Source organism: Syzygium oleosum, unplaced genomic scaffold (assembly GCF_021117445.2).
Source record: "Syzygium oleosum isolate NSW1041296 unplaced genomic scaffold, Sole_v2.1 Sole_v2.12, whole genome shotgun sequence".
Lineage (NCBI taxonomy): Eukaryota > Viridiplantae > Streptophyta > Magnoliopsida > Myrtales > Myrtaceae > Syzygium > Syzygium oleosum.
In genome coordinates, this window is record NW_026607496.1 from 11,490,770 (window position 1) to 11,514,394 (window position 23,625).

Consider the following 23,625-nt stretch of genomic DNA (forward strand, 5'->3'; position numbering starts at 1 on the left):
TGAAATGCGAAATAATGTAAATTTTATTGATCCCGAAATTACATCGAAATTCAAGCTGTTACAATCCTTCCCCTTTACAAAAATTTCGTCCTCGAAATTTGCAAACTCACTTAATCACTCAAATAAATGGGGGTGCTGACGTCTCATGGCCTCTTCACTTTCCCACGTGGCACCTTCAGTTCCGTGGTGCTCCCATACAACCTTGACCATCGGGATCGTCTTATTCCTCAATACACGATCTTTTCTGTCATCTATCCTTACTGGTCTCTCCACGTACGACACCCTGTCGTCCACGTCTATCTCCTCATACCTTAGAACGTGGGTCGGATCTGGTTCATACTTTCTCAGCATTGACATGTGGAAAACATTGTGCACTTGGGATAAATTGGGCGGCAAGGCAAGTCGGTAAGCCATATCATCAATCTTCTCTAAAATCTCAAATGGACCGACGTACCTTGGACTGAGCTTTCCTTTCTTACCAAATCGGGACAATCCTTTCATAGGCGACACCTTGAGAAACACATGATCTCCCACTTGGAACTCCAAAGGTCGCCTCTCCGATCGGCGTAATTTTTCTGGCGACTTTGCGTAGTCCTTAATCTTTCCTTAATAACAACCTCAACTGCTTCGACTGACTGCTGAACCAATTCGGGCTCTGTGATATTCCTTTCCCCGACTTCATCCCAGCATACTGGTGTCCTGCACGCCCTGCCATACAAGGCCTCAAACGGTGCCATCTGAATGCTTTGCTGATAGCTATTATTATATGCGAACTCTACCAAGTGCAGCTGTTCTTCCCATTTACCCTGGAAGTCCAAAACACAGGCACGCAACATATCCTCCAAAGTCTGAATCGTTCTCTCAGACTGGCCATTCGTCTGCGGATGATAGGCAGTACTAAGCTGCAACTTCGTTCCTAAGGCCGATTGCAAACTTTTCCAAAAATTGGCCGTAAACCTCGGATCACGGTCCGACGTGATCGATACTGGTACTCCATGCAATCTAACAATCTGTCGAACATACAATTCTGTGTACCTTTCCAATTCGAAATCTTTTCGCACTGCCAGGAAGTGCGCTGACTTTGTCAATCTATCCACTATCACCCAAATGGAATCATGCCCTCTCTGGCTTCTCGGTAGTCCTGAGACAAAATCCATAGTGATATGCTCTCATTTCCATTCAGGGATCTCTAACGGTCTTAACAGCCCTCCAGGCTTACAGTGTTGTGCCTTAACTTGTTGGCACGTCAGGCACTTGGCCACATGCTTGGCCACGTCTTTCTTTAGTCCATTCCACCAATAATGCTGCCGCAAATTCTGATACATCTTTGTATTACCTGGGTGGATACTGTACTTACTGCGATGTGCCTCACTTAGAATTTCCTCCTTAAGCTCCAAATCATCAGGCACACACAATCGTCCTTGGAACTTCAAAATTCCGTCCTCATTCACTTGAAATTCCGGTTTCCTTGCAGCGGCATCCAATCCGACAATCTTTCGTATTTCTTGGTTCGTAGATTGGAGTGCCTTAATCCTTGCCTGGATTTCCGGTTCAATTCTCAATGCAGCCATCAGGCTCGACATCTGACTCACCTCAAATTTAAATTCCGAATCCCTGAGTCTTTCCAGCAAGGTCCACTCTCTGACCATCATATGCGCCATACTTGATTTACGACTTAGCGCATCCGCTACTCGATTTGCTTTCCCTGGGTGGTACATGATGTCGCAATCATAGTCTTTCAGAAGTTCCATCCATCTGCGCTGCCTCATAGTCAACTCCTTCTGTGAAAACAAGTACTTGAGGCTCTAATGATCCGTATAAATCTGAAACTTTTCTTCGCACAAATAGTGCCTCCAGATCTTAAGGGCAAAGACTATTGCTGCCAACTCCAAATCGTGCGTCGGATAGTTCATTTCATGTGACCTCAACTGACGCGACGCATACGCAACTACCTTTCCATGCTGCATCAGGACATAACCAAGTCCTCTTAACGAAGCATCACTATAAACCTTGAATCCACTTGGCCCAGACGGAATGGTCAACACTGGGGCAATGGTAAGCCTATGTTTCAACTCCTGGAAACTTTTCTCGCACTTATCATTCCATTCAAACTTAGATTCCTTTTTCAACAATCGCATCAACGGCATGGCTATCGACGAGAACCCTTCTACAAAGCATCGATAATAGCCAGCTAATCCTAAGAAACTTCGGATTTCTGTTACTGAGGTCGGTCTAGGCCACTTCATTACTGCCTCAATCTTAGTCGGGTCTACAGAGATTCCATCCCCTGAGACTATATGACCAAGAAACGCTACTCTACTTAACCAAAACTCACACATACTAAACTTGGCGAAGAGCGCATGTTCTCTCAGAGTCCGTAGAACCTCAGTCAAATGCATCTCATGCTCTTTCGGGCTTTTCGAATACACCAAAATGTCGTCGATGAACACTATGACGAATCTATCCAGAAATTCCTTGAACACCCTGTTCATCAGATCCATAAAAGCAGCAGGGGCATTGGTCAATCCGAAGGGCATCACTGTAAACTCATAGTGCCTATACCGCGTCCTAAAAGCGGTCTTAGGTATGTCCTCCTTTCGGATTCTCAGCTGATGGTATCCGGTCCGCAAATCAATCTTAGAAAATACGGATGCTCCTTGCAACTGATCAAATAGATCATCAATCCTCGGCAGTGGATACTTGTTCTTAATCGTCACCTGATTCAACTGCCGGTAATCAATACACAACCTCAATGTCCCGTCTTTCTTCCTCACAAACAGGACTAGTGCTCCCCATGGAGACACACTAGGACGAATGAAACCTTTGTCCAATAATTCCTGTATCTGGACTTTCAACTCTTTCAATTCTGACAAGGACATCCGATATGGTGCCTTTGAAATCGGCTCAGTTCCTGGTGCCAACTCTATGACGAATTCCACTTCTCGCTCGGGCGGTAAACCCGGCAATTCCTCAGGAAAGACCTCGGGGAAATTGCATACTACGGGTATCTCTTCCAACTTAGATTCCGCCATTGTTGGATCCACAACATTCACCAAATATCTTTTACATCCATCATCCAACAATTTCGTCACTTCGAGCGAAGAAATCCAAGGGATCGAGGTTCCTCCTCGATTTCCCTGAAATTCAAACCTAGGACGTCCAATTGGATTAAATTGAATCATCCTATTACCGCAATCCATGACGGCCTTCTGGCTCACTAGCCAGTCCATCCCAACTATCACATCGAAATCGAACATGGCCAACATTGCTAAGTCGATACTTTCTTCTCTACCCCCAATCACAATCTTACAGCTGGGACATCCAAAAGAGACTAACATTTTATCATTCATAGGCGTCGACACACTAAGCATAGTCTCAAGCAACACCGGTTCCAAACCAACTAACTTAACAAATTGCTCCGAAACAAAAGAGTGGGTCGCCCCCGGATCAAACAACGCATAAGCAGCATGATCGCAAGGAGAAATGGTACCTGTGACCACGCCCGGCGCGTCCTCAGCTTCTCTGCGCGCCATGACATAAACTCTTCCTTGTGCCGGTGGTCGTCCTTGATTGGCCAGTGGGGGAGGTCCGGCTTGATTTCCAACTCGCGGAGGCGGCAACTTGGGCGGTCCTAAGGGTTGCTGCTGCGGGCAACTCCGAATCTGGTGCTCCAAACTCCCACACTTGAAACATGCCCCAAATCTACTCGGCTGGGGGCTCGGTTTCCCTATATACCGTCTAACGGGTGGGACAAACCGTCTATTTCCTGCCATAGGTCTCTTCCCCAGACGGCGATTGTCTCTACTCTGGGCAAACCGCGATCCCGAAGCGGCTGCCCTTTCCTACTGATCTCGCTCAATAATCTGAGCTCGTTTATACATCTCCCCATAGTCCTTGATGTCATGCGACAAAATTTGGCTCCGAAGATCCGGCTTCAATCCGTCCCGGAATCTTCAAGCCCTATCTCTTGGATTCTCTACCATTGTCGGGCCAAACTTCGCCAACCTTGCAAATTCCGCTTCATACTGGTCAACGGTCATCTGACCTTGGCGCAATCGCATAAATTCCATTAACTTCTTTTCCTGGGCGTTCTCCGAGAAATACTTTTCATAGAAATTCTCAACAAATACCGCCCAAGTCGAGGCCGTTCCTTCTGGAAATACTCTACCTTCTGTGGCATTCCACCAATCATTGGCACTATCCTGCAACTGATAAATCGCCAACGTTACCTTCTCTTCATCGGTGCACCCCAAAACCTTAAAAGTTTTCTCCAGTTCTTCCACCCATCTCGAGGCAGTCTCGGGGTCACCACGACCGTGAAACTTAGGCGGCTTCAACTTTATAAATTCTTCCACTAATTGGGGCATCTGCCTAACCCTTGCTAGGCCTGATTACCTTTGTTACCAGCAATTGGGGCGGCCTCAGCAGCCTGCGCATAAGCTGCGGCCTTTTCCTGCGCTTGCATTCCCATTATATGTCCTATTTCCCACAGGGTATCCATCACATCGTCGAACCTTGGATCTCTAGCCTCACGAACTCCCTCGCTTGACTGACCTTGCGGCTCTTTTTCTTTTCTCCTACTCATCCTTACGAACTCGGCTACTCAACTACCTGCTATAATTCCACTAAGGAATTAAAGACTTAAACCAATCTAACCCAGTCTAAGTCCTAGGCAGGTATCTAGCACCATAAGCTAGCACTCAGCATGCGTTCCAACACAACGAACACAAAACTTCACCCAAGGAGATTAGCATACTTTACCTCGGGTCCTGCCGCACCTGCATTGTTACGGGTCACGCAATCAAGCAATCACTCAAAGCACAAACTGTCAGGAGATGTACTTAGCATACGAGGTCACCCTATGGGCTACCCATGGTCTCATCGCTCCTTATCACTCCAAATTTCGACCGAAATGGACCGAGCTAACCTTGCTCTCATACCAAATCAAATGAGGATGTCACGCCCCGTACCCCACGAAGCGCGAGCATCCCGCCACTGGTCGAATTTGATACAACGCTCCCAGGACGCGTCGCCGACCCAATGCCCAAAACACACAGATCATTGCACATGCGGAAGCGACGTATATAAATATATATACACCCGTACAATAAATCGGATAACCAAGGATAGCACTACAGTTAAAATCCATAAGACTGGAAAAATATACATTTTCATTACACTAGGAAACCTTTTTTTTTACAAAGTACTTTTTATACAACACAAAAGATAAGAACAAAACCAACATACAGCAGCCATCAGATCAAAAAGGGACAAATGGCTGGGAGAAGGTTAGGCCATCTACAGGGAAGGTCACAGTCAAAAAGGTACGAGCTTCCCGACTAAGGGCTAGGACCTATACTAGGGCTCCCAATCCGGATCAGACTCTGAGGACTCCTCTGAAGAACTCTCCTGAGACTCAGATTCCTCAGAATCCATGTCTTCTGCTGCAGTCCTCTCATCCTCTGAGTCCGGTTCTAACTCCAGGTCAAGGTATAGACCTATCTCCTCATCCGAGCCTAACTCTGCAACTTCCCCATCCTCCTCTCTATCCAGGACCATGGCCTTCGGTTCAGCTTCACCCATCTGGTTGACGTCCTGCTCCATAAACTCAGGTTCATTGCCGGCTTCCATATCATCCATCTCCCAGACAACTGGTTCAGCTCCAGCACTCGAACTCCCATTAGACGACGCCTCGGGACTAACCACTTCTCCATCAGGACATTGTGGTTCGACCTATCCTTGCCCATTAATCGGGAGATCAAAAGTACGAAGAGGTCCGAGCAAACCAATTGGACTCCTAAGATACCAAGCTATATACTCATGGTGTTCGGGGTACGCTTCTCCCACATCCACCAAAATCAAGGTCTGAAATCTAACATACACATCCCCATTCCCTATGGGATGATCGGTCGTCGTCCGCCCTAGCTGGCGCGGGACACCAAAATGTACTGGAGCATCAGGCATCTTCAAGTCTGGGGTTCTGAAAAGAGTGAGTTTATACAACAATGAGACAAGCTCAGCGAGTAACAACCCCTAAACCTAGGCTAGGCTAACATACATCTCCTGACAAGCAGTAAAACACTCAAGAGTCGAATCACAACAATCGACCTAGGCCCTCAGGCCCAGATCACTCACCTCGCTAACCCTGCAGGTTAGGCATTTCAATATAATAATCAAGTCACGTACGCGAACACACTATCCATACGTACGCCATACGCATGCTCATGCTTAATAGTGTTCATTTCGCATGCCATTCACCGAGTCTCACACGCTCGCACACTGGTTCATGCATTCTTATGCATGCAAATGTCATCATCACGCCATGCTTCATTCTGGCTCACACTGCACACTGGCTCAATGCTCAATTATTAATTTATTACGACCCGCGTCAAACGCATCAGGTCCAGTGTCTATAGCCTGCTACAAAGTGCATGAGGCGCAACACTGATCTCATCACAACACTCCGTGGCCAGTGTAAAAACGCCCCTGGCTCAGTGTCTCTAGCCTGCTACAAAATGCATGAGGCGCAACACCGATCTCCTCACGAATCAGAGCCCGCGTAAAACGCATCAGGTTGGTCGTCTTCCGGACAAACCGAGCATCGTCCTGCTACAAAGTGCATGAGGACGGCACACCCCGCGTAACACGCATCAGGGCGAAATGTGAGCACACATACACACAGCCAGTTATTATCTGAACCCCGCGTAACACGCATTAGGGCGATTAGGTGATCACATGCTCATGGCAGGCACGCATTCTCGCACAATTTCATCACACGCCTTATTCTTGGCATACGTAATGCGTGGCCATGCAATGCAGTACAATGCATCATGAGCATCACTGTAACACAGGCATCCAATCAAGCCAACATCACCACACTGTGCCCAATTCACACGCAACGTGTTCACTTGGCCAATTAATACCGTGCGGCCTAACACAATTCACCAATTGGCACTCAATTTAGGCCATCAAAGAACCAATTATACTCCGCACCATTTGGCCACACAAACACACGACAGGGCATTACTCGATTTACCATAATTGAGCACAACAATCAATAAATCAGTCAACCCGGGCATACCCGGCAATTCAGACATATAATACTCAAATGGTCCATTTTAACCCAACAATCCACTATATGGACAGCCATTACTCGGCCTATTCCCGGTCTCAATTCCTCATTCAAATCAACCCAATGATCCACCAAATTTATCACGACAACAACCTCGAGCCAACGGTACCAAAATCTCCTTAAGTCGAGCAATATTACTAAACCGGGCCCGTCTAAAGACGTACATCAATCTAGTCCGGGTTTAGGGAAATATACTCACTCAAATCCAAACTAGGACGACGAGAACGGGCGGCCAATTGCCGATGAACGGCTGAATCGGCGGCGGCGTTCCAACGGCGGTGGCCTCGGCGGTGATCGGCTCTTGGCGGCCAGCGGCTCCGGCGGTCCTTGACAGGGAGGGAGAGAGAACGAGAGAGAGGGGAAACGGACGGGATGGTGATGATGAGGCGTGGACGGCGACGGCACGGCGGAGCAACGGCATGGCAGTGTTCCGGCGGCGAGCGGCTCCGGCGTCTACGGCGGTCTCACGGCCGAGAAGGAGAGCTTAGCGGGAGAGAGAGAGGGAGGGTCGGCCGAATGGAGGGAGAGGGAAAATGAGGAGAGAGAATGGGTCAAAGGGGGTCAAATATGGGGGTTTAGTGGATGCCAAGTGTCACAAATCCAAGCCCGTTGACCAAAATACCCCTAATCTAATGGCCCTAATCACATCTTATCCAATAATTGAGGGGCAAGATGGTCTTCAGCCCCAATAATTGAGCTGAAATTCTATTTTAATTAATCCAATAATTTCCCAAAATTCGGAACCCAAAATTAGGCTTAGGGGCAAAACGGTCATTTTTCCGGCCCCGGGTCGAAATTCCATTTTTCGACTGTACCAACCCCAAATGTGTGTGGTCAACATAATATGACGTCGGATTCTCAAAAATAGTCTCTTCAGTCTTCGAAAATCGACACCGAAGTCCGGGTCCAATTTCGTGACCAAAACTCGTTCAATTTCAAATTTCAAGGTCTCTCACTAACGGGCGGCTGATTAGGGGTTACGCGTATCGACCTAGGGTTATCCGGGTCATGACGGTTCCAATCATAGAGAGGGAGAAGAATTATCACCAGTTCCAGAGGTCATGATCGTTCGGGTTAAGTTCGGGACTGGTTGGCCACGTGCACTTTCGGTCGTGCAGAATCACCTGCGATCTGATTGTACATCGTTGGCCTTGGCCAAACCAAATCCGTCACTTTTCCTAAGATCGGCCCGTGTCAGCCTAAAATATTCCCTCATCATTTCTCGAGATCGGGGTCCGATTTGCTATCGGGTCCCTGATCCACGTACCGTTCTCCTAGTTAGCCATACCCCATTGGTTAGTATCCCAAGAGTGATCAGCTCTACGCGAGACTTACTAAAATGAAATGCGAAATAATGTAAAATTTTATTGATCCCGGAATTACGTCGAAATTCAGGCTGTTACAGCATGTGTCCTAGCAATTGACATGTTCCAGAAGTGCTCTTCCTGTCTATCTTGTGTCGCGACCTACCTCTCGAGGGCCGATCTCGATGAGGCGGGTTTAGAGGTAAGTGTTCATGAAACGGTCTATACGGTACATCATAAAAGATGGTTCATCCATACAGTCCATTATTCATGAACGTGAATCTTCCCTAATTCATACCTCGCGTGACAGAGGATCAATTTTATCTTTTAAGGAGTCGCCACTAGCCTAGGTCGGAGGTCGGCTAGAATACCTAAGCAATACGTGGGAATTTCGTATTGGTTTCTACGGAAACCAGAGATCAAAGGTTCGGGGACTAGCTTACGTTAATATTTCTATTAACGCCCTTTCGGTACCGCTAAACTTAACATGGTTGTTATCTAAGTTGTCATGCATTTGTTCTTTACCATTTTCATGTCAAAGTTTTAGTCCACAATGTGATCATGCATCTTGTTTTTTTGTTTTCATTTAAGATTCTAAACTAATCCTATCTTAGTCTAGAAAAGAAAGAAAGAAGCGATTGTATTGAAAGGCATTACGTAAAGTAAACACTCGAAGTATTGAAAAGACAAGCTAGTTCTAAGTGCGAAAAAAGTACAAACCCGCAACTCGTCGGGTGTTTATTACAACACAAATTGAAAACCCGAGACATGATCGGGAATGAATTGAATATGAATTGAAACCGGATCGGACATCGGTTTATCGCCACCATCAAATGAACACAAATTGAGACCGGATTGGACATCGGTCAATCGCCTTGGTCTTTTTCAATTTTGGATTATCTTCCCATGGACCGTCTCTCGGGTGTCGGCGTTTACATTCACAACATATATTCACGACAAACAATGTCCAAAAGAATAACCAAAGAAAAACAATGGTGCAAACAATTCACTAATCAAGCACGGGCCTCGGGGTCGGCCATTGTTTTTCATGCGTTTCCATTCACCACCCACCTAATCATCTAACATTATTTGATTAATAGTTAACGATAATGGGCTACCATTTGCATTCACAAAACGGCGACTCATATAAATTAACCCCTAAAGTCGGGTTCTAAATGATCACAATGGGCTACCCGCCAAACATGCACCGGGCCTAACATTCATCTAACAAACACATGCATAGCAATGAAATAAGCATGCATTCAGGCCCATGGGCCTTATTTCGAAGCCAATCAAACAATGAGAAGTGGGCTTCATAAAGAGACCACTTATTCAGTTATTATCTAATTCGGATTGCTTCTGTTCAGATGTGATTAACTACCCTAATGACGTTCAAATGAAGCGATTAAGGTGTCATTAGAAAGCTTATGACATGAGGATCAAAAGTCAAGAAAACCATTTTTTTCTAAATCCTCATCGATTTTCACGAAAATGACAAATTCACTCTCGGTGACAGGCTGGACCCGATTCTGTTATGGATTTCAAAATAATGGCGGGAAAAATAACAAACCTTATCAAAACCATGTGAAAATTTTGAGTTTTTGCTAAAAAGTCCTCCAAATTTTTATAAAATTCGGTTTTTACAAAGGACTCAATTGCAAATCAAATTTTAACCCGAGAAGACCTTTTATGAAATTTTAAACAAATTGACCCTCTAAAAATGGCTATTAGGCCCTCAAAATTTTCAGTCAACATAATGAGACCCCAATGAACGACTTTGTAATTTTGATTTTTTGCAAAAGAGGACTCTAACTTTATCAAATTCGGAAAAACATCTTTTGGATTCCAAAGGAATGAAAATCAGATCTGAACACAGATACTGATTAGATAATGAAAATTCCTTTTGAAAATTTGAATGAATTCCGATTTTGATGAAAATAGTATCAATAGAAATATCTCGATCTCAGTGTGAACTTTTGTGAAGAAAACTTTTCCATATTTTGAACACACGAATTTATAAAAATCGAAGAACACACGAAGGTCAATCAGAAACCAGTCTGTCACCCGAATCATGCATAAATGACGTTGCAGATCGTACCAGGCTAACATACTTGGAATTTTACGAAAATTTTATGATGAACAGATTAAGATGTGTTTTACAACTTTCATGAAGAAGGTTTTTTCAAAAAATGATCGTAGAAAATCAGAAAAAATCATCAAACAGCACAACGTCAATCAGGAAATCATCAGAACAGACTTGAACATCACAAACCAGATTCTGATCCTAACTTCCGAAAGTGTTTTGACATAGAAAATTATGTCCGATTGAGGCATGCGATATATCAAATCGAAGCTTGAGACGTGTTTTACGATTCTTTAGTTTGTCACTTTGCCAGATTTCGACATTAACGAGCTCAAATCAGCATCTCAAACATGCAGGTCTTCCTGGATACGAATTCACAGAACCACATTCAAGTGAACTTACCTCGTTTAACGATGCCCCGACGCACAATCGAGCAATCCGGCCTCCGTATTCAGATCAAGAACAGCACGGAGAAGTCTCGGAAAGCTCGGCCAACCTCGTGACACCGTGGGGGACGACGGTGAGGCGGTGATCCGCCGGAAAATGACCGGCGATGAGGAGGGATGGCCGGTGACCGGGAGAGAACGAGAGAGAGAGAGAGAGAGAGAGAGAGAGAGAGAGAGAGAGAGAGAGAGAGAGAGAGAGAGAGAGAGAGAACGTGAGTTTGAGAAAGAGAGAGAGAACGTGAGTTTAGAGAGAGAGAGAGGAGAGAGAATCCAGATCTGAAAATGAGTGTCCCCCCCAAATTTTGGAGGGAAAAAACACTATATACTCCCCTCAACTTTGAATTTTAGCCCTTAGATTGATCCAATGGCCTAAAATGCATCCTTAATGATTAAGAATATTCTTTAAGGGCTAAGGATTGGTGACATGGCATCATGGATGGACATGATCAATTCTAAATGAATGGCCATGATTGATTTGCTTATCCCCTAATTAATTTGCTTAGGGGCATTTTCGTAATTTTCAATTAAGGGCATTTTTGTCATTTTTTGGCTCAAAAGGATGTGGCCGGCCTTGGCTAGTCGGAATGGACCGTCGATCGCCGGATTTTCGACCGGAAAATGGCCAGTCTGATCGGACCGATTCAATTTGAATCAAACCGGGTTGAGCCGGTTAGCCCCGAATTTGGCCTGATTGAACTAGTTCAATTCTTGATTCCATTTGTTCCAATTTGGTACAATTTGATCTCTATCATGATTAATTGACCCCATCAATATCAAATTCAATCAAATTGGATTGAACCGATGCACAAATTGATCCAATTTAACTTGTTTGTCTCAATTGCTCTTGAATTTGGGTAATTGCATGGCCAAGCTAGACTAACAAATTTAATTGAAAATCCAATTAACCAAATTGAGTCTCAATTCATCAAATTGAATATTAGTCTAGAGTGGGTCAAGTTGAATTGCACTGATTAGACCAATTACCCTTAGACTTCTTAATCATTGGATCACTAAATTGATCAAATTGACTCAAATTCATTTGAATCTTCCAAAATTGATTTTGAATTTGGATTTCATATAAGAAATTAGGCTCATTCGTGCCTCAATTGTGCAAATCATGAAGAATCGATCCAAATCACTGATTATGGCCAAAATTGGGGGTTTTTGTGTTTGGCTTGGAATTACAAAATTTGTTCCAAAATTGAATATAAGATGACCTCTAGATCAAATGTCATGAAGGAAACTAACCTAAAAAATGACTAGAAATGAAGTAATTTCATTTTTGGCCAATTTGAACCAAATTCCGCAAATTGGGAAAAAGTTGATTCTAAATTGATTTTTGTAAAATTTCAAATGCCAAAAGCAAATTGAATGTAAAATAAGATGATTTTTGGATTTTTGTATCTTTCAATTTTTTTGGTCAAAGGTTTACCAAAAGTCAAACCCTAGTTGACTTTTCACTAGGAGCTTGATTTTATGATCAAATCTTTGAATTTCTCTAGAATTTCCACTTCTAAAGTGAAATTGGACTTGAAAGGAATCTTTTTATGTGAAAAGCCCCAATTTGACCTGGGGTTGACTTTTGGTCAAAGGGTTGACCAAAAAGTCAAAGCAAAAGTCAACCGTTTGACTTTTCGAGTTTTTGCATGAAATGAATAGAAAATTATTTATAGAAGCTTGACCAACAAATAGAATTAAAAAACGACACTTTTTGTTCAAGAAACGGGTTCCGTCGCGATCGGAAACCATAATCTCGAATTTTCTGTTTTTAATGACGCGTCGGCTAAAAATTAGGTGTCAACATCTTGCAACTAGCATAATCAGCATCAGAATATCCAATGAGAGTAAATTTGATCCCTTAGGATACCACAACCCAAGTGTAGGATTGGTGCCAACATATTTGATAATTCGTTTGACTGTAGTAAGATGAGATTCTTTTGGTTCTGACTGAAATCTTGTACACAAACAAACACTAAACAGAATATCTGGTCTTGAAGCAGTTAAATATAAAAGTGAGTCAATCATACTTCTATATAATTTTTTGTCTACTAGTTTTCCTTTTTCATCCTTGTCTAGTTTAATGGAATATGACATTGGAGTTTCTGTCTTTTTACAATTCATCATACCAAACTTTTTCGTAATTTCCCTGGCATACTTTTCTTGACAAAGAAAGATGCCATTTTTGGTTTGTTTAACCTGTAATCCAAGAAAGAAAGTTAATTCACCCATCATGCTCATTTCGAATTCACTTTGCATCATTTAGAAAAATTATTACACAGTTTTTCATCTGTAGAACCAAAAATAATATCATCTACATAGATTTGAACAATTAAAATATCTTTACCTTTTCTTTTGATGAATAGGGTAGTGTCTACATTACCTTTTGTGAATTCATTTTGTTCCAGAAAGTTACTCAGTCTTTCGTACCAAGCACGTGGTGCTTGTTTGAGACCGTATAGTGCTTTCTTGAGTTTATATACCTGATCAGGCTTGTGAGGATCTTCAAAACCTGGATGGTTGTTCTACATGTACTTCTTCTTTGATGTAGCCATTCAAGAATGCGCTTTTGACGTCCATCTGAAATAGTTTAAAATCACAGAAACAAGCATAAGCTAGTAAAATTCTTATTGCTTCTAACCTGGCCACCGGAGCATACGTTTCATCGTAATCTATTCCTTCCTCTTATAAATATCATTTGGCCACAAGTCTTGCTTTATTTCTGATGAATTTTCCTTGATCATCCAGTTTATTTCGAAATACCCATTTTGTTCCAATAACTAAGTGATTTTTGGGTCTAGGAATGAGTTCCCATACTTGATTGATCTTAAATTGTAAAAGTTCCTCTTGCATAGCTTCAATCCAGCTTTAATCTTTCAAGGCATCTTTGACATTCTTTGGTTCAACTTCAGAAATGAGAGCCAGCGTATTTATGACTTATTTTGCCTTTGCTTTGGTTTTGATCCCTTCATTTAAATTTTCAATGATGAGGTCTTTGGGATGACTGGATTTTGGCTTCCAGTTTCTGTTGAATCTTTCATCGTTTTCATCATTAAGATTTGATGATTCTTCATTGTCTTATTGGTTTGATGATTCCTGAGCTTCATCAGATCTTTGATTCTGATCATTTTCACTTGCCGTCAATTCATCATATGCTATGTCAGATTCTTCAGATGCTAGATTTTCAGTGTCAGAATCATCTTGTTGAGTCTGAATTGAATCTTCAAACTTGACATTTAATGATTCTTCTACTTTTTAAGTATTTTTATTGTATACTCTGTAAGCCTTGCTTGTTGTTGAGTATCCAAGAAAGATTCCTTCATCTGACTTTTCATCAAACTTACCAACACGATCATTAGGATTTTTAAGAATAAAACATTTACATCCAAATATTCGAAAGTACGAGACATTAGGAATTTTACCTTTGAACAATTCATAAGGAGTCTTTTCAAGAATTTGTCTTGGAAAAATTCTATTTGAAATATAACAGGCTGTTGATACAGCTTCAGCCCAAAAATTTGCTGGAGTTTTGTTTTCAAATATAAGAGTTCTAGCCATTTCTTGCAAAGTTATATTCTTTCTTTCAACTACTCCATTTTGTTCAAGAGTATAGGGTGAGGAAAAAGTATGTTGAATACCATTTTCATCACATAAATTAGAAAAATTTTGATTTTCAAATTCTTTTCCATAATCTGATCTAATGCTCGAAATAGTATAACCTTTTCCATTTTGTACCTTTTTGGTAAATTTTGAGAAATATTCAAATGTTTCACTTTTATGAGCCAAAAAGAATACCCAAGTAAATCTTGAATAATCATCTACAATACCTAAACAGTATTTCTTACCTCCAAGACTTAGAGTTTGAGTAGGTCCAAAAATATCCATATGAAGCAACTGCAAAGCTCGGTTAGTACTGATATAGTTTATTGATTTAAATGAACTTCTTACTTGTTTACCTTTAGAGCAAGTTGAACATAATTCAGTGTTCTTGAATTTTCGTTCTGGCAGTCCTTTGACGAGTTTCTTTGAGGCTATTTTGGAAATTAACTTGACACTTATGTGTCCAAGCTTCCTGTGCCACTGATTAGATTCTTCTTTTATGGAAACTAGACATTGCAAGTCGTTAGACTTCGTGTCTAGTAGATAAATATTTCCATGTCTTCGACCCGTAAATAATTGCTTATTGTCTTTACTTATCCCAGAACATTTGTCTTCTTGAAAAATAATTCTGTAACAAATATCACATAATTGACTAATGCTAATTAAATTGAAGTTCAAACCTTCAACTAGTGAGACTTCGTTGATGATGAGATTTTCGATTCTGACAGTTCCTTTGCCAATTATTTTTCCTTTGTTGTTGCTTCCAAAGGATACACTTCCTCCTTTAATTCTTTCTAACTGGATAAATTTCAGAGGATCTCCGATCATGTGTCTTGAGCAACCACTGTCAGTATACCACTTGTTCTTTCTTTTCTTTAGTATCTACAAAAGATAAGTAACTCACTTTTTCTTTGGTACCCATATTTTCTTGGGTCCATTTTGGTTAGGATCAATCATTCTTAGAATATCTCTCTAAAGAGGTCTCCAAACCTTAGGACAATCACTCTTAAAGTGATTTGAATCACCACAATTTGAACACTTATAGGAAGTTTGACCATTGAATTTCACAAACTGTTTTTGAAAGTGATTTTGATACATAAATTTGGAAGGTCTTTTCTTTAGTCTATCTTTGACATTGGAAAAAGTATTTTTTAATTCAATATTTTTCTCAAAATCCAAACCTGATTTATTATAATAAGGAATTTGAATTGATAAAATATGTTTAAGATTTTTCGAACCCATTGAAAATTTTTTGGTTATATTAGAAATTTCATTTTTCAGAAGTTCTTTTTCATTAGAGATGCGATCAAAACTTTCCGTAGAAATATTTTTCAGATCAGAAATTTCCATTTTCAGTAAATCATTTTCCTTTTCAAGAAAATCTTTATTCTTCTTGATAAGATTAAACTCTTTTTGCAAAAAATAAATCTTATCCTTTTGCGAAATATCTTGCTATTTTAAAAGATTGTTTTCCTTTTTTTTAAAATCATTTTCATATGCAATTGACTCATTAATTTCCTTATTTTAAGTCACACTTTTTAAAGTTAAAATCTCATTCTTCAATACATAAATCTTTTAAAGGCATTTTTATTAACAGAGACTAACTCATCAATATAATTTGCAATTACTTCAGGAATATTGAAATTACTTACCTCGTCTTCTTCATCAGAACTTGATTCTGAGTCTGAATTTGATATCAAACATATATTGGCAAACTCTTGTTCGCTTTCATCATCTTCTGAATCACTCCATGTTTAAGCTTTGAAAGCCTTCTTATATCGTTCATACTTTCCTTTGTTCTTTTTGAGAAGAGGACATTTGGGCTTTATGTGTCTGTTCTTTTTGCAGTGGAAACATATCATGTCCTTGTTTTCCTCATCTTCGGCACTTGATTTCTTCTGAAAGTTTAGCTTCTTGGCCTTTGATGACTCAGAATTCTTGAATTGCTTCTTTGACTTATTCATTTTCACTTTATTTGCCATCTTTCTCAGTTTTTTTACCATTAGAGCCAACTCTTCATCTTCGTCTTCATCTGAATCTATATCTGTGTCATTAGAATCAATGTTAGTTTTTAAAGCAATGGACTTTTTACCTTTGGATTCTTCAGTTTCTAAGAAATTTTCTATTTCATAGGATTGAAGAGTTCCTATAAGTTCGTCCACCGTGAGTGGTATGATCCCCTGAGTTTCTCGAATAGAGACTTTGATGTTGTTCCACTCTTTTGAAAGAGCTCTCAGCAATTTGTTCACCTTCATAGGTTTTGAGATGGGATTATTTTGAAATTCAAGCCCATTTACAATCTCAGTGAATCTGCTCTGCATCTCGGAAATTGTTTCGTTTGGTTTTTGAGTGAAGGACTCGTACTGCCCAAGGCGAATGTTGAGGTTTGTCTCCTTGACTCTCTCTGTTCCTTCATGAACAAGCTTGAGACGATCCCAAATTTCTTTTGTAGTTTTGAGATTTACAATTCATTTATATTCAACACTCGCTAGATCATTGTATATGACCGTTCTGATCTTTGCATCCAGATGGATCCTTTTGGAAATTTCCTTGGCCGAGAGAGGTAGAGCTTGAGGTCTGATTTGCTCTCTTATTCCTTCGGAAGAAGGAGTCTCATTTTGCCCTTTTGAAGTTTCTGGGGATTTTGTTTCGGTTGAAACATTTGGAATGATTTCGTGTTCAACGATGTCCCATATATCTTGATCTATTCCCAAGATGAATGTCTTCATCTTGTTTTCCCAGACACTGTACTTAGTTCCATTGAAATAAGGTAGTCTGTTGTTGTGACCTGACTCAGCATTACTAGCCATCAAGAATCGTTAGCTCAGAAGTAAAATAACACTTCAAAAAATGAGCACTAGGCTCTGAAACCAATTGTTACGGCTAGTGCTATCACCTAGAGGGGGTGAATAGGTGATTTTATCAAATTGAATGATTTACACGTGCGGAATGAATATAGTCTAGGTCAACAACTCGTATGATCAATATCAGATGGATGCGTATGATAAACTTAAATGTAAATTGTCGTCAGATGATTGCGTCTGATGACTAAGATGATGTTTTAACGAGCTTATTTGATAGATATGTATACAGTATAATGTTAGTAATAATAAATGAAAGTTTAGGGATAGAACATACTGCACACAAATCTTTATAGTGGTTCGGCTTATCAAGCCTACGTCCACTCTCCACGCTGGCAGCATGTTGGCTGTGTTTCACTATTGAATCACAAAGAGATTACAAGAGCAGTGCCTCTCAGATGATAGACTGTACTATCACATACACTCTTCACTCAAGTAATTTTCTTTCTAAAATCACAACGTGGAATACAGTAATCACAAGTGTGCAAGATTGAAGCTCTATTCAGACTTTGGAATTCTCGATTCTGGTTTTTCTTCTTGTATGATGTTTACACTCCTTTTATACTCCTCTACTTCCAATCTATCCGTTGGACAGTCTTCAGAGAATTGATCTCCAAATCAACCCGTTGGAGAAACTTCCCAAAAAGAAAATGCATAGCTGTTAGAAGAAGAACCATTATCTCTGGAAGATTTGATCACTCATACAATCAAATCAAGGTTTCCATAAGTGTAGTTCTTCGTGTTTAAGGAACGATCTTGTGATTGCCAATTAGAATATATCAAAATATTAATTTGATTGTCCTGCATAAACTTGCCAAAAATAACACTTATTGAATCTGACGAGTAATTTTGAGTCTGATAACAAAGTCCTTTCATTGACTAAGTCTGATGATTCAGCATTTACTTGCATCAAATAACTTAAGTGTAATTATGGTCAGTAAAAGATTGTTTTGTTATTCTTCGAAACTAATTAGGGATTTTTCTCAACAAAATGAACATCCGATGCAACCCAAGTTTCTTTATGATGGTGATTCTACACAAGCCAATTAAAACATTAAATAGGCTCAGAAGATAAAATCAGATATGCATGTTAAAGCATTTTAACATTAAACTACATTTTCATCAAATAGCTTAAACTTTCTCCTAAATTGCACGTATTATATCAATTTTTACATTGTACCAGATCAGGAGGTTGTGTTCACTTCAAAACTGAATTGCCTCCAATTTATAATCAATTTCAATGGCTTAATCTTGACCAAATTCCGGCTTACACGTGAAGGGAAGTTTAACAGCATGTAACTATCAAGCCACGCCTTTATAAGCCAGCTTATAAACATTGTGCACTCACGCTTTCTAGAGACGTATGCTCATGTCAAACTCAGACAAATAGTTTAAAAAGAACAAGACTCCTGTATAGCATCACTAAATGTCTACATGCCAATGTGCTTCATTGCTGCCTTAATACAATTGAAAGCCAGCACTTCAGTCAAATGATTACCAAATCACCAGGCACATCAGAAACATCCATCGTATTTGCCGAGATCAGTGTATCTGAGTGTGATGGTTCATGAAAGGCTAGATTTTCGAAAGTACTATCTTCGAGCCTTATGGGTGAGTAATCAAATATATCTTTAGGTATGGAGGTAGGAGCTGAGCCTTGATCAAGATGGGTTTCACACAGAACCAGATCTCGGGGCATATCACTAGGCTCAACTTCTGAATTAGTGATGGAAAAAGTAGGTTTCCCTACTCCACTTTGTAATTCGGTCTCCAATAGATCTTTTCTCTTGGGCCTTCCTAGAATTACCAATTTTGAAAAAATTAGACAGCAGATGCAGCAAATAAGTGGCAAGTGAACTGCACTCAATAAGCAAAGTCAATACCGACGCCTGATGCAGTGATTCTCTCACGTGAACCGTCTGTAGTTTGCACATCAGGAAAAGTCTCCGCTTCCTGCATAGAACCAACATTTATTCACTAAATTAAGGTCAATTATTCCAAGTTAAAGAGAGAAATCTGCAAACATGTACAGGTAGTCACCTCTGTTTCTGACCTGTCCTTGTCAATACAACAATCCCCATAAACAGAGGCAGCATCTCGCCCATCCATTGCCATGTCTTGGGTCTCCTTTTCACAGAAACTAGAATGAATGTGAGGTTGTGCAACATCACTTATGCTAGCTTCGATTGATTCAAGGTAATTAGAAGCTGGAAGATCTGAATCTCTTGTTCCGTTTATGTCCCTTGAAGGAAGAATGGATGTGTTTTCTGACAACATGGTCATATCCTCCTGACTAGTATCACCAGTATCTGCAGACAGAAACTAGTTTCCATGATGAGCATCAGTATCAACTTTATTGTGGGACTCAATAGCCTTGCGGTCAGTGAATGAAAACAAGTGATATGATCACCAATATTCAGCAAACCACAGGGCAAATGTGTCCTACAATAGAGTTCATGGTGATGCTCATCATGACAACAAGTTTCTATCTGCAGATATTAGTAGTACTAGTCAAGAAAATACGGCCTCATAAAAACAAACCCAAAACTTAGCTAAGACATGAACATTTGTAAAACATTAAGTCATTTCCAGGATCAATAATATTGATATTATTCCTCATTTAATTTTAGTAAGTCTCGCCCGAAATTGAGCTCTCTCAGGATACTAACCGATAGGGAATGGCTAATTAGGAAACGGTACATGGACCAGTGACCCGATCGCGAATCGGGCACCGATTCCGAAAAACGACGAGGAAATTTTTTGGTCCAACGTGGGCCGATCCTAGGAGGGTGACGGATTTAATTTAGCCAATGACGTATGATCGGATCGCGGGTGATTCTGCACGACCGAGAGTACGCGTGGCGAACAAATCCCGAACTTAAATCGAACGATCGCGACCTCTGAAATTAGCGATAATTCCTCACGTTCTCCCGGTAATCGAGACCATCATAACTCGAATAACCCTAGGTCGATACGTGTAACCCCTAAACAGCCGCCCGTTAGTGAGAGACCCTAAAATTTTAAATTGAGCAATTTTGATCACGGAATTGGATCCGGACTTGTACGTCGGATTTTGGGATCGTGAACGACTATTTCGCGAGGACGACGTCATTTTAGTGTGGCCACATGTATTTGGGGTTGGTACGATCGAAAAATGGAAATTCGGCCCGAAACCGGAAAATGACCATTTTGCCCCTAGGCTTAATTTGGGTATTCCGAATTTTTGGAGATATTTGGGGATTAATTTAAGGGTTAATTAGGCCTTGTATCAGCCCAATAATTAAGCCAAAGAATTACCAAAGTGCCCCTCCATTATTTGGATAAGGTTTAATGTGGGCCAAGCTTTCAATGGCTTTTTTGGAATTTTTGGAAATGTTAGTCAAATCCCTTTGACCCATTAATAAATTTGTTTTTCCCCCATTACTCCCTCACTCATCCGGCCAATTCTCTTTCCTCTCCCCCTCTCCCGAAAATCTCTCTCTTTCTCTCCCTCTTGCCATGAGCAACGCCGACCGCCGGAGCACGCCGCGCCGCCGCACGCCGTTTGCCACCACCCGTCACCACCCAACTTGACTTCTCTCTCCTCCCTTGCGACCACCAGCCTCACCTCCCCTGTTTCGCCGTCGTTCGGTTCGGCCAAGGTCCGCCGGACCGCCGCCTAAGCTCCGCCGCCGTAGACGCCACCAAGACGCCGCCGCCGATTCCGCCGCATGTCGGCGATTGGCCGCTCGTTCCCCCGTCGTTTAGTTGAGCTTGGAGATTAGTTAGTGTGAGTAATTAACTCCTAAATCTTAACTAGGACTATAATGCATTTCTAGATAGGATTATGTGGATTTTAGGGGTCAATTAGATGGGTATTAGGCTTATTTATGGGCTGATGACCATCGGCTGATTATATGGAATATTTGAGAGTTAATAAGTTAATTAAGAGGAGGATTAGTGCCCTAATGTTGGCTGTTTTGTGGCTGTCCCCATTGGATCCGAATTTGATTAAATTGACTAAATTGAGATTAATTGGATTAATGCCGTGATTGTCCGAATTAAGCAATTCAATGGCTAATTGATACTTGATTGAGTTCAATTGTGTGATGCCACGTGTATTTGTTTAATGGCCGAAAATGAGATTGAAAATTGGACCTCGAATATGTGGTTTTATGTCGCATTAATTATGTGAATTTGGTGCCGTGTCGAGTTGTATATCAATTGAATTATTGGATATGCTGATGAGGTGCGAATTGAATGTATTATGACATAATTGTGGCATGTCATGGCTAGTGAGCATATTATGGCACCTATAGAGCATGTTGTGGCTTATTTGAATCGTATGCTCGTGATTGTAATTGAATGCTCATATTGCATGGCCACGCATTCCGTATGCTGAGAATGGGCATGAGACGAAATTGTGCGGTTTTGCGTGCCTGACATGAGCATGTGTGATCACCCTAAATGCCTTGATGAGCTTACGCGGGGTTCAGATAAAATTGACAATGTGCCGTGTGATCACTTAAGGGCTTTCGGGTCGTGGCCTTCGGGTCGATTCCGTCCGTTGCGTTTACGCGGGATGATGCCCGGTTTGTCCGGAAGATTAAGGAGATCGGTGTTGCGCCTGATGCGTTTACGCGGGCTAGAGACACCGGGCCACATGTGCTTTGGCGCGGGCCGTGAAGTGTTGTTGGCCTTCGGGTCGGTTTATAAATTGTAAAATGAGTCGTGTGCCAGTGTGCATCGTTTAAGCTAAATCATGAGCATGGCAAATGTGTGCCAGAGTATGTGGCCATTGTGCGTACCAGTGATCTATGTATGAGACAGGCACTATTGAGCATGAGCATGCGTATGGCGTACGTGTGACCAGTGTGTCGCGTATGTGCCGTGATTTATATAAAATGCCTAATCTGCAGGGTCAACGAGGTAGGTGATCTGGGCCCGAGGGCCTAGGTCTATTGTTATTATTACTGGTTGTGTACTGGTTGATTGTGGTTGGTCGCCTGTCAGGAGGTGCATGTTAGCCTAGTTTAGGTTTAGGGGTTTTTACTCGCTGAGATTCGTCTCATTGTTGTATAAATCCAAACTTTTCAGAACCCCGGACTGATGAAGCCGGATGCTCCCGGTGCGTTTTGGGATTCCGCGCCAGTTAGGGCGACTGCTACTCGGTACCCTTTAGAGGATGGAAGTGTGTATATTAGGTATCATTCTATGTTACTGGTAGACGTGGGAGAGCCTTATCCCCAGCACCATGAGTACGTAGCTTGGATTCTTAGAGATCAATTTGAGGATCATGAACCTCTTCGCATCTTCGATGTTCTAGTTAACGGGCAGGGTGGAGTAGACCCGCAGTGTCCCGATGGAGAAGTGGTTAGCCCTGATGCCTCGTCTAATGGGAGTTCAAATTCGGGAGCCGAACCTTACGCTTGGGAGGTCGATGACGTGGAGCCGATGGAAGCAGAGAAGGACCTGAACCCATGGAGCTGGAGGGTGTGGCAGAGCCTATGAACGAGGATGAGGAGGACGAGGAGGCTGAGTCCGTGTTGGACTCATTAGATTCAGAGGAGAAGTTGCCTGATAGTTCTTCATCTTCAGAGTCTTTTGGTTCTGACCCGGACTAGGTCCCTTAAGTTAGCCTCAGCTGAGCTAGGTCGGGCCGCACCTTTTTGATTAGAGCCCCGCCTTAGTCTAGTATCCCTAACCTCCCAGGCCACTGTCCCTTTTTTATCATAGTGGCCGCTGACTTGTTTTTGGTTTCTTGTTGTACTCCTTGTAGATGGATGTTGTGTATATTCCCTTGGTAATGCAAAAGTATGTTTGTAATAATATGAATTCCCGTTGTCGCGCTATCCTTGGTTATCTTACGAATTGTTCGGGTGTATATATCTATTTATATACGTTGCTTCCACTTGTGTAATGATTCTCTGTGCGCGTTGGGCGTTGGGTCGGCGACGCGTCCTGGGACGTCGCATCAATTCGACCTTTGTGTGGGATGTAGCGCTTCGTGCGGTATGGGGCGTGACATCCCCGTCCGAATTGGTATCAGAATAAGGTCAGCTCGGTCCAATCAGGTCGAAACTTGGAGTGATATAGAGCGATGACCTTGGGTAGCCAGTAGGGTGACCTTGTGTACTGAGTGTACCTCCTGACTGTCTGTGTTTTGATTGGTTGTGGGAATTGACTCACGAAGTGCAGGTGCGGCAGGACCTGAGGTGAGTAT

The 23,625-nt window shown here is 41.7% G+C and overlaps 2 protein-coding genes across 2 annotated transcripts; both read right to left on the minus strand.

Annotated features, from left to right (window-relative positions):
• Positions 1-3,953: 3,953 nt before the first annotated feature.
• Positions 3,954-4,585, minus strand: LOC130139445 (uncharacterized). The gene is made up of 2 exons (XM_056316401.1): positions 4,396-4,585; positions 3,954-4,354 (listed from the first exon to the last, which is right to left on the minus strand). Exons 1-2 carry the CDS (start codon positions 4,583-4,585, stop codon positions 3,954-3,956), a joined length of 591 nt encoding a protein of 196 aa, XP_056172376.1.
• Positions 4,586-5,358: 773 nt separating this feature from the next.
• LOC130139446 (uncharacterized) lies at positions 5,359-19,893 on the minus strand. The gene is made up of 7 exons (XM_056316402.1): positions 19,464-19,893; positions 19,307-19,376; positions 18,922-19,220; positions 18,433-18,456; positions 6,059-6,063; positions 5,848-5,980; positions 5,359-5,733 (listed from the first exon to the last, which is right to left on the minus strand). The coding sequence occupies exons 1-7, from the start codon at positions 19,704-19,706 to the stop codon at positions 5,359-5,361; spliced, it is 1,149 nt and encodes a 382-aa protein (XP_056172377.1). The 5' UTR covers positions 19,707-19,893.
• Positions 19,894-23,625: the final 3,732 nt, after the last annotated feature.